Here is a 14,474-nt window from a genome sequence, read left to right on the forward strand (position 1 = left end):
ACCTTAAATTTTTATCTTATTTATAAACAAAATAACATACATTCTCCTTGTTCAAAGAGTTCTTCTTCCTCTGGGCTTTCAATGAGGAGTGGATTTACAAATGCTGGTCTAAAGAGAAGTAAAAAATCCCATCAACAGGTGAACGGATAAACAAACTATGGTACATATACACAAAGGAATACTATGTAACATTAAAGAATATCATGAATCTGTAAAACATAACATGGATGAAAATGGACAACATTATGCTGAGTGAAATAAGTCAATCACAGAAGGACAAATATTGCACAAGTCCACTATCATAAATAGTCAAGGAAAGGTTTATACACAGAAACAAACAATTTTGATGGTTACCAGGGATGGGAGGAAAGGAGAGAGAAAATCACTAGCTAGATAATAGATACATATTAATTTAGAAGAAGGGAAAGGCAATATACAATAAGGGGGTGATCAGCACAATATCACCAAGGCAAAGCAAGACACTGAGTGGTACACAAGAGTGACAAACAACAAAAGTAAATATTATTACATATACAATCCTGCCATAACAAACAATAATCTATGGGTAGATATATAGGCAGACATGCAAACTGAACAGTTATAGGAGGTGAATGGAACTATACCCACAAGCACATATAGGTTTGGCAAAAAATATTTTTATGCATATTTGTATGTGGTATAAATATATCCATGTACATAGTAGAGCAAATGGGGACAAAGGTACGAAAACCTCTCAGCCACAACCAGGCACCTCATGGGAATGAATCACTTGGCTGGGGGGCTTACGACCACAGTCTCAGAGGACAGCTAAGTCAATTGGCATAACACAGTTCAGAAACACAGCGTTCTATACCCTACTGTGGTGAGCAGCAACTGAGGTCTTAAAAGCTAGTGAGTGGCCATCTAAGATGCAGCTAGTGGTCCCTCTCCATCTGGAGGAAAGAAGAGTGAAGAAAATAAAAAAGTCAAGGAAACAATTTGTCCAAAGGACTAACAGACCACATGAACCACAGCCTCCACTACCCTGAAACCAGAAACACTAGACAGTGCCCAGCTACCACTACCAACTGCTCTGATTGGGACCATGGAAGGTCTGAGATAGAGTGGAGAAAAAGGTAGAACAAAATATAAAATCATGAAAAAGACCAGACCTACCAGTCTGATAGAGACTGGTGGAACCCCCAAGACTATGGCCCTCAGACACTCTTCAAGCCTGAAACTGAACTCAGCCCCAGGGATTACTTTTCAGCCAAACAACAAGGCCCATATGGTGAGCAATAACACACATGAGAAATGTCCTCCTCAGAATAATCAACCATATGAGATCAAAAGGGCAGTATTTGTCCAAAAACAAAGCTCAGAAGGCAGGAAGGGAAAAGAAAGAAGGAGAATGGAAATGGAAAACGCAGGGAAGAAGTAGGAAGAGTGCTGTTACAATGAAGGAACTGCAACTAATGTTATGAAACAAAATGTGTATAAATTGTTGAATGGAAAACTAATTTGCTCTGTAAACTTTCACTCAAACCACCATGAAAATAAATTAAAAATAAACAGAAGCAATGAAAATAATATACTTTAGGTATAGCTAACTGCCTCAAAGAACAACCATCTCCCTCCTTTGCTGTGAGACCAGGGGGACTGGATGGTCCTCGGCTACCACCACCAAACAGCTTGATAAAGATTCTATAGCAGAATTTTGATAAAAAGGGGGAAAATAAACAACAATTTCTGGAGCCACAGAGACTGGATGAACTCCTAAAATTATTGCCCTGAAATAACCTACCTTAAACCAAAAATATCCCCTGAAGTCTCCTTAAAACTAAATAACAGTTTAGCTTAACTAGTAAAAAATATCTGCCTTGAGCATTTATGCTCTTTTAAGATTTATCTATATAGGATCAAACTGACAAGAACAACTCAGAAGATTAAACAGGAATCTTAGGGGGCAGTGAGTCTCTGTTAATGGGGGAGGAACAACTCCAAAAAGAGGGTGAGATTGCACATTTCAGAGAATTTAATCGATGTCACTGAATCGTACATGTAAAAACTGCTGAATTTGTGTGCATATTCTCAACAATATAAAAATATATTTTTTAATTTTTTAATATGCTATTATTTAATAAAAATTATAGATGAACAATTATCCACTACTTTTAATGTCTTCTGCTATTTGATTTGGGTAATGCTTACTGACTGCTCTACATAAGAACACTGAAACAATTAGGGAATTCTCTTGGTTATGGAGTTACCCAGACACTAAAAAATTCACATTATAAAAGGGATACTAGGATAATGCCTCTTGTCACTGTAATCATTGAGGAAAGAGTCAAATATAGACATATATTTAACAAAACAAATGGTCTGAACTCTTCAAAAATATCAACAATGTGAAAGACAGAAAATAGCAGGAGGACTATTTTAGATTAGACTCTAAAGAAATATGACAGTCAAATGCAATATACAATCTTTATTAGATTCTGAATTAGACAAAAAAAGCTATAAAGGATATTATAGAGACAATTGGAAATATCTGCCTATGAATTGAATATTGTTGTTGTTGTTATGTGCTGTCGAGTCATCTCTGACTCGTAGCGATCCCTCCTTGGGTTTCTGAGGCAGTATCACTACAGAAGTAGATTGCCCAATCTTCCTTCGGAGGAGTAGCTTGTGGGTTTGAACCGCCAACCTTCCGGTTAGCAGTCAAGTGCCTTAGGCACTACACCACCAGAGCTCCCAAACTGCATTATTAGTTAATATTATTTTATAACTGTTAAATTCCTTGGATACAATAAAGGTATTGAGGTGTGTAAGAGAGTTACTTTGTTCTTAGGAGATATGTGCTGAATTATTTATGGGTGAAATATCCAAAATTTACTTTCAAGTGAGTCAGTGAGTGTATGTGTATATGTGTACTTTTAAATCAGAGTAAGAGAGTAGGCAGATGTGGTAAAATGTTAATTGGTGAATTAGGTGAGGGTATGTGGGTTTTCATTACATTATTCTTTCTACTATTCTGCAGGTGTCAAATTTTTCAAAATAAAAAATTGGGAGAAAAAGAGATAGTCCTTTATTGTGGTGGATACTGACAGACATTCTTTAATGCCAGTAAGTATCCAAAGATATTAAAGAAAAGTGGTTTCAAGGAGAGTGTCTACTATCATTAATACTGTTTAATATGGAACAATGATGGAAACAAAAAAATTGAAAAGGCAGCTTGGATACCTGAAATGCATCTGCTGGGAGAGAAACATTAAGCCATGTCCCCAGTGCTGGAAAAGAGCCCCATGCAGCAACTAAGAGTACCAGGTCAGCTGGGGCTAATAAGGGAAGCAGTAGATGAATGTTTTGATTCAGTCAGATCACAGATTCACCAAGGTATTTTTCAACCGTAACTTGATTTCCAACTTGATTTGCAGACTCCTAAATCAAGTTTCTAGTACTAATTAGACTTATCACAAGCCTCTACTTTCTGTCCTGTACAAACCGCAATCCTGTAACACTTTCTCCCATCTCTTCCCCTCAACTAGAGCATATTTCTCAGTTTGAGTGCCTCAGGTGACTTTGAGAGTTTAAAGGTCATAAACCTATTGGCAGAGCAGAGGAAAGGACAGTGGTAAGGGATTAGGCAAAGAAAGACCAACCAAAAATAAGGTTAAAGCCCTTTCTGACAGCATAATGTAAGTTAATAGGGAAAATGATAAGGTTTGTAAGAATTTGACAAATGTTTTTAAAGAAATAATCTGAATGAAAAAGAACATGTTCAATGATTTATGAAAAATTGTTTAAGTTTTAAAGCCAGTTAACAGATAAGACAACAAAAGGTGAAGACCAACTTGCAATCTCAATACTTGGCAAATTGTTGTTGTTGTTGTTATGTGCCGTTGAGTCGGACCCGAGTCAAAGCGACCCCTCCTTGGGTCTCCGAGGCAGTATCACTGTGGAAGTAGATTGCCCCATTTTCCTTCCAAGGAGTGGCTGGTGGGTTTGAACCGCCAGCCTTCTGGTTAGCAGTCAAATTAGTGAAAGCAATTCCAATTCTAAAGCTTTATCCCAAAAATTCCTTGGGAAAAATACAACATGACAACATTATTCATTATAGTATACTTGGATTAGCAAACAAATGGAAAGAATCCAAATGTTCATCACAGGAAGCTGGTTGAATAAACCACAGTATATCCCTACCACAGAGTAGTATACAGCTGTGAAAAAAAAATGAAAAAGATTTTTATGTACTGACATAAAATAAGGAGCCCTGGTGGCACAGTGGTTAAGTGCTTGGATGCTAACTGAAAGGTCAGTGGTTCAAACTTACCAGCTGCTCTGCAGGAGAAAGATGTGGCGGCCTGCTTCCATAAAGATTTACAGCCTTGGAAACCCTATGGGGCAGTTCTCGGTCCTACTGGGTCGGTATGACTCGGAATTGACTCAATGGTACGGAGTTGTTTTGCTTGGGAGTAATCTCTGGGTATACTGATAAATTTGTTTTCAAATGGCAACAAAGTACAAAACAATATAAATAATATGCTATTTTTCATGTAAAATGGTAGAGGGATACAAATAGGCACACCTATTTGCTTATATTTGCATGCAGAAACACTGGAAGGATAAACCAAAAATAATAGCATTAACTACAGGTAGATAAAAGGAAAGAAGCGCAGGAGAAAAGAATGGAAGCAAGACTTCTCGAAATATACCTTGCTGTATAGTTTTAACTTTTGAATTCCACAAATGTTATAAATTTTCTAAAGATGTTCTCTATAAAATGAAAACAGAAGCAAAGGACCTTAACTTTGTATCAAGCTGGTAACACAGCCACACAGAAAAAATATTTCAAGTGTGTTTTGACTATATATCCTCAGTGGGATGCATTCTAAGGGCAAAAAGAACTGAATAGAAATCTTAACTTTATTCTACAGACTCATTGTTAATAATAATACATAATAATATTGCCCTTATTATTGTGAAACCATTTATGTATATCATAGAATAAAGCAAAACGCAACTATATTACTATTATTAGGAACCAAGAATTCAGTGTAAGACAAAAAGGTAAAGTCAAATAAATCAGTCTGTATGGTTAAATTTAACTTGGAAATAACAGTACAAACTTGTGAGGTTTTCAGTTTGGTTGTTTTTTAATATACATCCTAGCTCTGTCCACTGAAAAGCCCTAGAAATAATGACAACCTACTAACAATATAAATATATAGTCCTAGTGCCAGATTTTGATTCCGAAATAGCAGTCCCCACTAAGAGGAACCAGGAATCTTTGGAGAAGTGGCTGATTCCAGGTCCAAGAAAGGAAACTGTAAGATGAGCCCAAAACAGCTTGCTGTGCCAGAGAACAAGGAAACCATCAAACACTAATGGAGATATCAAAAGGATATAAAACCAATAAACCAGACTCACTGCCATCGACTTGATTCCAACTCACAGCAATTCCCCATTGGGTTTCCAAGCCTGTAAATCTTTACAGAAACAGACTGCCTTATCTTTCTTCTGTGGAGCAGCTGATAGGTTTGAACCATCGACCTTTTGATTAACAGCCAAATGCCTTACCACTGTACCACCAGAACTCCTATAAAAAGACATAGGAGCCAGCTTAAAGGAGTACCCAATGGCCAAAACTGATACGCTCAGAACACCGTGAAGAAAAATGACTGCGATTTACAAAATAAATTGAATATATTAAAAATCTATGAATTCATAATGATGTTTAAAAAAGAAAAGCCAAAAAAGTAGAAAAACCATGCTATCACTAGCTAATAAAGGAACTCCTTACTTCTGTAGTGATACCCCCTCGGAAACCCAAGGAGGGGTCGCTATGAGTCGGATCCAACTCGACAACAGTGTGTTTGGTTTGGTTTGGTATCCTAAAAATGTGTAAGTAAAGGGCAAAAATGAAGCAATGACCCTGACTTTCCTTCATAAACCCAATTTCCCTGCTTGAGAAGGGAAAGTTCTTCTTTGTAGCATTCTAGCTAACGAATGCAGAAGGAATGAAAGAATTTGAAAATCCTCTGGTAGCATAGTGCCTAAGGCACTTGACTGCAAACCAGAAGGCTGGCGGTTCAAACCCACCAGCCACTCCTCGGAAGGAAGGCCAGGCAATCTACTTCTGTAGTGATACTGCCTCGGAAACCCAAAGAGGGGTCGCTATGGGGTGAGTCTGACTCCACGGCACATAACGACAACAACAACAAATGAAAATGATGAAAGCAATCACCAGCAATGGATGTTAAAAGTACTGAAGAAAGACTGATGGGGATCTAGCTATTTACAGGATGACAAAGTACTGCCCTTCTGATTACTGCTGATCATAATAGGAAAAACTAAACACACCAATGAAGAGATCAGGCTGCCACCACTTGAACCCACAGGTTAATCTTAGCATCACTGTCATGGGACAACCTGTGCCTCCTGATAGGATGCAATCTGAGATACGAGATACATAGCATCACCTATGAAGTACCCTTGTCGTATATGTTGAACCTGAATCTAATCAAGGCTTTAGATCAAACTTCAGTTTATAGAAAACACTAGGGATAGAGAAACAAATCAAAAAACAAGGAGGAAGCAATGAGACAAATCCAGAAAGTAGGACAGTGTACAGAACAATTGATTCAGGCTTTCAACAAATTAATGACATGAAACAGGAAAGAGGCAGAGGGGACACACAACTATTCTAGATTAAAACAGACTTAAACGGTTGTACAACTCTGTGAATATACTAAAAGCCATTAAATTGTATACTTTAAACAGATGAATTATGATAGGAATACGGAAATTCATTATAGTCTTCTGTCCGGTTTTAAATATCTTTGAAATTTTTCAAAATAAAGAATGGGGGGGCAATTACCCTTTATTTTCAGAATCACGAGCCACCATTACAAACGTTGCATCCAAAACAGGACTATATTCAACACCATGTAACTAAAGAATAAAACAAAGAAAATGCAGATGTAAGAAATGCAATTACTGGGATGACCTACAATTCTAACAGATAACATGCATGCTTAAAGTAACTCTGAAATTAGAAAAAAAAGAAGTACATTTATTAACCATTACCTGCTGAGTTGCCTATCCTGAGCCAGGTACAGCACTAGGCTCTGGGAATGGCAGGATGATCAAGGAGCTTGTGGTCTAGCAAGGAAGTAAAATAGGTAAAAACCCAGAGAACTGTGTGGTTAATACTGGGACAGAGGCATGAACTATGGGGTTTGGAGCTATATACATGACTGTGACCCAAGGGAAAGGGTACCTTCTGCGTCATCAGCATTTAAACCTTCCTTGGAGGGGAGAATGGCCAGACTTCATCTCATATACTTTGGTCATGTTGTCAGAAGGGACCAGTCCCTGGAGAAGGATATCATGCTTTATAAAGTGGAGGGTCAGCAAAAAAGGGGAAGGACCTCACTGAGATGGACTGACACAGTGGGTACAATGATGGGGTCAGGTATAGGAAGGATTGTGAGGCTGGCACAGGACCGAGCAGTGTTTCATTCTGTCGTACGTAGAGTTGCTATGAGTCGGAGCTGACCTGACAGCACCTAACAACAACAATAGGAGTTCTAGTAGCATAGTGCCTAAGGCATTTGACTGCTAACCAGAAGGCTGGTGGTTCAAATCCACCAGCCACTCCTCGGAAGGAAGATGGGACAATCTACTTCTGTAGTGATACTGCCTCAGAAACCCAAGGAGGGGTCGCCATGAGTCGGGTCCAACTCGACAGCATACAACAACAACAACAACACGTTACACAGAATTCTGGCTTTCTTCAGGCATACTTGGCTTCCCAGTGGCACGCATACCCAGGTGGACTTCTTACTGCTTTCACGTTGTTGCTGTGGGCTATTGAGTCAATTCCAATTTATAGAGACCTTAAAGGACAGAGAAGAATTGACCCACAGTGTTTCCTAGGTTATAACCTTTATGGGAACACATTGCCAGGTCTTTTCTCCCATGGAGCAGTGGTGGGTTTGAACTGCCAACCTGTTAATTAGCAGCTGAGTACTTAACCACTGTACCACCAGGGTTTTCACAGACATTAGTATTTTCAGGGAACTATAGTGTGCTAACTCCCAAGAAGGGCTAAGGTCAGTGATAGTTCTGTGGAATAAGGTAAATATTTACAGTGCACAGGTCTCTGAGATTCTAAAGTATTTGTCCCTAGAAGTCTATACTTCTAGGAAAGTCCTATCATAAAGTAATGATCCGAACTCATTGCCATCCAGTTGATTCTGACTCATAAAGATGCTATAGGACAGAGTAGAACCGCCCAATAGGGTTTCCAAGGCTATAATCTTTATGGAAGCAGACCATCACATCTTTCTCCTGTGGAGCAGCTGGTGGGTTCGAACCACTGAACTTCCAGTTAGCAGCCAAATACTTAACCACTGTACTACCAGGCTCCTTAAAGTAATGACAGGAGCTGTTTATAAACTAAGGATATACTAGGTTCACTCATTAACAGACAATACAAGCCAGTCCTCACCGCTGCCATTTCAGGCCCTTATCACCTTCCCCCTTAACTGTGGGTACAGTTTCATCTCTGTAATAATACACCACAGCCTCACAAATCCTATGCCTCTGCCCTCTTCACAACTGTTCAGTGGCTTCTCCTTCCTTCTAGCATCTGGCCTGATCCTGTTAGCACTATATATAAAGGCTTCCACAAGAGTCCAGGATCTTTCTCCAATCATTCACCAAACTCTCCCCTCACACCTGCACCTTCTCCTCTAGCCACAGCTAAGTTAGAGGTCCTGGAGTGAGTCATGCTGTTGAATACCTCCCCTCCATGCTTTTGTCTGATACCTTCCTCACAGCCTCACTCTTTAAGACATTCCTGCCCCATCTCTATTCCCCAAGCAGAGTTAATCATTCCTTACTCTGTTCTGCCACCTTAATGGAAAAAAAAAATAATGCTGTTTGACAGTGGTTCTGCATGTAAGGAAGGTAGATACCACCTCCCTAGAAGGCATCTGGAAATGTAGAGATGATTTTGTTTGTCAAATGACTTGGGTGATGTGGTAGTGAAAGTTATGTGTCAGCTTGGCTGGGCCTGGTTTTGAGTGGTTGGGCAGCTGGATGTAGTTATTCCCCATGATGAGACTGGTGATCAACTCCATGGTGGAATCTGCTGTGAGCAGCTGAGCAGCTGTCTAAGGGATGTGGTCTGCTTCCAGTCTATAAGGAGAAGCCTTGAGAAAGGTCTCTGAGCTTTTTGGCACATCTGGACCCTGAATTTGGATGAGTCTTCATCTCAGCAGCCTGATACACTGTCTGCCGATTTTGAGGCTATTTCTGGACTTGAACTATGCCAATAGTGTCCCTGATGAGAAACACTACATAATATACAGGAATTATCTATTTATATAGCTGTCTTCCTACTGCACCATGAGCTCCTTGATGACAAAGACCATTTTTATTCATATTTGTATCCCTAGCACTTAGCACAAAGACTGGCAGATAGCATATATCCACACAAACCAATGTTTGCCAACTGATGAATGAATGAGTGAGGCTTCTAAATGAAAGAGCCTACTAAATGTAAACTCCAAGAGAATGGAACTTTGTTTTGCTCACTGCTGTATGCCTACCACAGAACAGGCACTCAGTAAATAAGTGCTAAGTGGATGTCAAATGAATGGATGCTGGAAGCAGACTAGGTGATTCGAACTCAGATCCTGTTGTTCAGGAGTACATAGTCTAGTAGAAAACACATGTTCATTCACAGCTCTATAGGGCAGAGGGTAACAAGGAGAGAGGTTCCAAGAAAAGGTACTATAGAGGTCTAACCAGCAGGGAGAATCAGGGAAGGCTTCAAGCATGAAGTGACCCTGAAGCCCATGTTGAAAGAGGATATGCAGAATCAGAGCAAAAGGAGTTTCAGACAAAGAAAAAAGCTTAAGCAATGATACCCATTCATTCACCTACTATTTAAATTATGGTTTATTATAATGAACACCTACAATTCACCTATAATGAATCCCTAGTGCCAAGTATTAGGAAAGCAAAAATGAATAACTCCCTACTCTCAAGATGCTCAAAGTGTCCAGCAGTGAGCAGTAAGAAAGTATATAATGGTAAGCTGGAGGAAATGTAGTTGGAAAGGTAGGTTGGAGCTAATTTATGGAGCACCTTGGATGTTAACCAACCAAGGAAGTTTAGACTTTAATCACGAATAAAGATCACTGGAGATTTTTGAGATTTGTGATTCAGGGTAAGCTTTGGAAGGTTTACCTGATAAAACTGTGTAAAATTAATAGAAAGAGAACAGACAAGAGGGAGGAAAACTAATTAAAAGACACTTAAGTCACTCACAAGAAGCAGTGAAAATCTGAATAAAACACAGGGACCAAGGGATAAGGAAGAAAAGACTCTACTGAGTTGCTGTGGTGATGAATTCTCAAGAGTTTGCAAAAGGATATACAGGAAAGGGAAAAGTTAAAGCTCTCACAAAGGTCTTGAGCTGGGGAAATAGGATGGCAAAGGGGAAACGGAGGAGGATCAAAACTGAGAAGGGAATTCATGTATTCAGTTTGGAATGCACTGAATTTGAGGTAGTGACAGAACACCTAGGTGGAGAAATACAACAGGCATTCAAAAAGGTGGTTCTGAAGGTCAAGCCTAGAATAGAGATTTGGCACTATCTCAGTAAAAATTATAATAAATTAACATGTATTTGATTAATGCTTACCGTGTGTCAGGCTAGACACCAAGTACTTCAAATATTTTTCTCACTTTACCTTCACCACAACCATATGATATGCTACAATTATTATCCTCATGCTGCACTTGAGAAAACATTGGCTCAGAGAAGATAAGTAATATAAATCTAGTTAGAATTTACCCAGTAACATAGCTAAAAAGCAGCAGAGGTGGCATGGTGGTTATGTTTGTGTGTCAACTTGGCTGGGCCTGGTTGAGTGGCTGGGCAGCTGGTGGAAGTTATTCCCCATGATGAGAATGGCAGTCAACTCCGTGGTGGGATCTACAACAAGCAGCTGAGTAGCTGCTTTGAGTATGCTGCTTCCCATATATAAGCAGCAGCTTTGGGAATGGTCTCTAGCTTATGGCACGCTTGGACTCTGCATGTAGTCGTGTCATTGCTCAGCACCCTGCCATGCTCTGCTGACCCTGGGACTTACAGTGGACTTAAATTAATGGCCTGCCGTGTGATTTGGTAACATTGGAACTATGCCATTTCACTTGTCGACCTTGGGTTTGTCAGCCTCAGCAGCCAGCAGCTGTCTGAGTGAAGAAATGCCTCTAGCTCCAGTGGGCCAGGAGCAGGAGGCAGAGCTGGACCCCAAGGTTGAGGGGCTTTCACCCAGCCCCTACAGCCTGGCATTTTGAACTTGGACTTCAAGCCTCCAAATTGTGAGAAATAAACTCTGGTTTGTTAAGGCATCCCATCTGTGGTGTATTCCTGTCACAGCAGCACTAGGGAACCAGAACAGGCGGATTCAAACCTAGGTCTAACCAACACCAGAGGCAAAGCACTTATTTCCAAGTCACCTCTCTGAAATACAAAAGATCATTTAAGTCCTGAGTTATTAGTCAAAATGGCCTAAGAGAAATGCAAATTTAAAACAGAAGTTTTTGTCTATCTGACACTGATTTTCATTGGCTCTCTCCTCCCAATAATTCCTGTATCTTTTCCAAGATTAGAATTGTCAAGATTCCCTAGAAAGTAGGTCTTAGGCCAGGAATCTACTGTGCATGGCACTGAGCAGGCAAGGAATCAACCATGAAGATTTAAAAAGAAGGTGAACGCTATCACAGTAGTATCTCCAAACACTTTATTTTTTTGTTTTAAAAATCTTAGACATGCTTGCAAGTGGCCATCCAAGGTACAACAATTGATCTATTTGTCTAAAGCAACACAGGAAGAAAGAGAGTCAGGAATAGGAGGAGGAAATGGAATATGTGGCTAACTGCCTCTACGAACAACAGTCTCCTTTTGCCATGAGACCAGAAGGACTAGATTGTACCCAGCTACCATTACTAAATATTCTGATCAAAGATTCTGTAAGAGAAGCCTGATCAAAAGGGGGAAATATATGAAACAGTTTCAAATCTCATGGAATATGCACTTTCTCGAGCCAGTGAATCTGGATAAACTGCCAAGACTTTAACCTTGAAACCATCCCTGAAGCCTTCTTTATTTTTTTAATTTAAGAATTTGTTTTACATTCAATGTTACATGTACATTTAGTTTCACTCCCCATTTACCATGCCCAACCCTAACCCAGTCTCCTCCCCTCCCTGCCCAGTAACCCTCCCTCCTGTGGCCCTCATAGTTATGCACTTCGGTCTGTCCTGCATTACCTCCCTGTGAATGTTGCCCCCCTGGTGCCCCGTGGTCGATTGCTCTAAGGGATGCATTTCCATAGAGTATGTGGGTGCATTACCCTGGGTTGAGTGGTCTGCATGTGCATCTTGTTAACTATTGGGCTGAGAGCCAGCCCCTGGGAGTGAGTTTTATTCCAGGTGCAGAATGTATTCCAGGGCCATAGTACTGGGGGTCTCACCAGACTCCATCTGACCAGTAATTCTGGTCATTATTGAGTGTTTGGATTTTGTTCCATGTTTTTCCTCCCACTCTCTCCAGGATCTCCAGATTTGATCCTTTCTTGAGTGGTTGGCATTGGTAGCCAGGCACCACGTAAGTTCTTCTGGTCTCGAGGGCCATCATGTCCTAGGGCTGAGTGCTTCCAAATGCCTTTGTTTTTTGGCACTCTTCTTCGCTTGCAACGCTAAGAGACCATTAGGTGTATCTCAGATGGCCACCTGAAAGCTTTTAAGACCCTAGTCACTACTCATCCATGTAGAATGAGGAACAAGGCTTTTACATATTTTGTTGTGTCAACTGAGTCTGGTGTCCCCCAGTACTATGGTCCTGAGACAGTAGATCCATTGGATCTCTCTCCCATAGTGTCTGGGTGTCTGTGAGGGACTGCTTTGTGTCTGTCTTCTATTGTTTCTGTAAGGACTGCAGGTATTTTGTATCACTAATATCTGTATAAGGAGCTCTGGTAATGTAGTGCCTAAGGCACCTGACTGTTAACCAGAAAGCTGGCGGTTCAAACCCACCAGCCACTCCTCAGTAAGAAGGTTGGGAAATCTACTTCTGTAGTGATACTGCCTTGGAAACCCAAGGAGGGGTCGCTATGAGTCGGGTCCAACTCCACGGCACGTAACAACAACAGTTTCTGTGCAAGATTAGCCTGTGCTGAATCTATCCTTGGTCTTTAAATCAAGTAACAGTGTAGCTTAACTGGTAAATAATATCTACCATGAACTTTGTGCTCTTTTGAAATATTTACTACATAGGAACAAATTGTTAACATCAATTCAAAACGTTAAACAGAAGCTTAAGGAGAATTCGTTTATGTCAGTAGGGGAGGCACAAATCAGAAAAGGAGGGTGAAAGTGCACAATTCAGAGTGTAGTCAATGTCACTGTGCTACAGATGTAGAGATTGTTGAACTAGTGTATGTTTTGCTGTGTATATTTTTAATCACAATAAATCATAAAAGAAATTTATTAAAAATTATATATAAGGAGTATGTGTATATGTAAACCTCTTGGATATACTCTGAAGTATTTAACTTCTGTACTGTTATGCTCTTTGGGGTATTTTTTCCTGTCAAATTTCTTCATTTCTTTATAATAGATACTCTGAGTTTTGCTCTTTACAAGGGCTGTTCCTGACTGTTGTAGCAGTCTATGTGACTATTTCTGTTCATGCCTAACATAACTCAAACTTTTGTGAAATTCTCCTGGGCAAAACCAGAAGCAAGCACCTTAACAAGGAGCTGCATATTATTCAGAAAAAAATAAACACCAGTTATAAACACCAAATAATGTGTTAGTCTTTATCCAGGAGGATATTAATAACCCATCATCTGTAAGACATGAACTTTCAACTGTTTTTCTAGAAGTGGTGAGCTATATATACCTGCCTGTAGACATAAAGGTAAATAAGCTTTTCCTTCACTGAACATACACACCTGGAGCATTTGCATCTTCACTTCCATGGATGTCTTCCCAACCCAGCTAACATGGCCACTGAACTTAATGTCCTGTTCTGGGCTTATGCTCTTCTTACACAAATCTGCAAAACAGAAAATTATATGCTCAAGGAAACAATTAGACCAAAGGATTAATGGACCACACAAATCAGTCTCTACTAGCCTGCAATCAGAAGAACTAGATGGTGCCTGCCTATCACTACTAACCACCCTGATCAGGATCAGGATCAAGACAGAACATTCTGGACAGAGTGGGAGAAAAATGTAGAAAAATTCAAAATCATAAAAAAGACCAGACTTACTGGTCTGATAGAGACTGGTAGAACCCCCGAGACTATAGTCCTTGGACATCTTCTAAACCTGGAACTGAACTCATTCTTGGGGATCACATTTCAGCCAAATGATAACCCAACCCACTTCTATCAGGTTGATTCT

At 40.0% G+C, this 14,474-nt stretch overlaps 1 protein-coding gene across 1 annotated transcript in view; it reads right to left on the bottom strand.

The window, feature by feature from the left end:
- ACOT9 (acyl-CoA thioesterase 9) overlaps window positions 1-14,474 on the bottom strand; it is a 40,956-nt gene that overhangs the window by 4,067 nt on the left and 22,415 nt on the right. Inside the window, exons 7-9 of the mRNA XM_007957369.2 lie at window positions 14,019-14,122; window positions 6,860-6,933; window positions 41-108 (exon numbers count right to left, since the gene is read on the bottom strand). Of these exons, the coding sequence (XP_007955560.1) occupies window positions 41-108; window positions 6,860-6,933; window positions 14,019-14,122 (246 nt within the window). The remainder of the gene's footprint in view (window positions 1-40; window positions 109-6,859; window positions 6,934-14,018; window positions 14,123-14,474) is intronic.

Source organism: Orycteropus afer, unplaced genomic scaffold (assembly GCF_000298275.1).
Source record: "Orycteropus afer afer isolate SDZICR_OR568_19922 unplaced genomic scaffold, OryAfe1.0 scaffold00739, whole genome shotgun sequence".
Lineage (NCBI taxonomy): Eukaryota > Metazoa > Chordata > Mammalia > Tubulidentata > Orycteropodidae > Orycteropus > Orycteropus afer.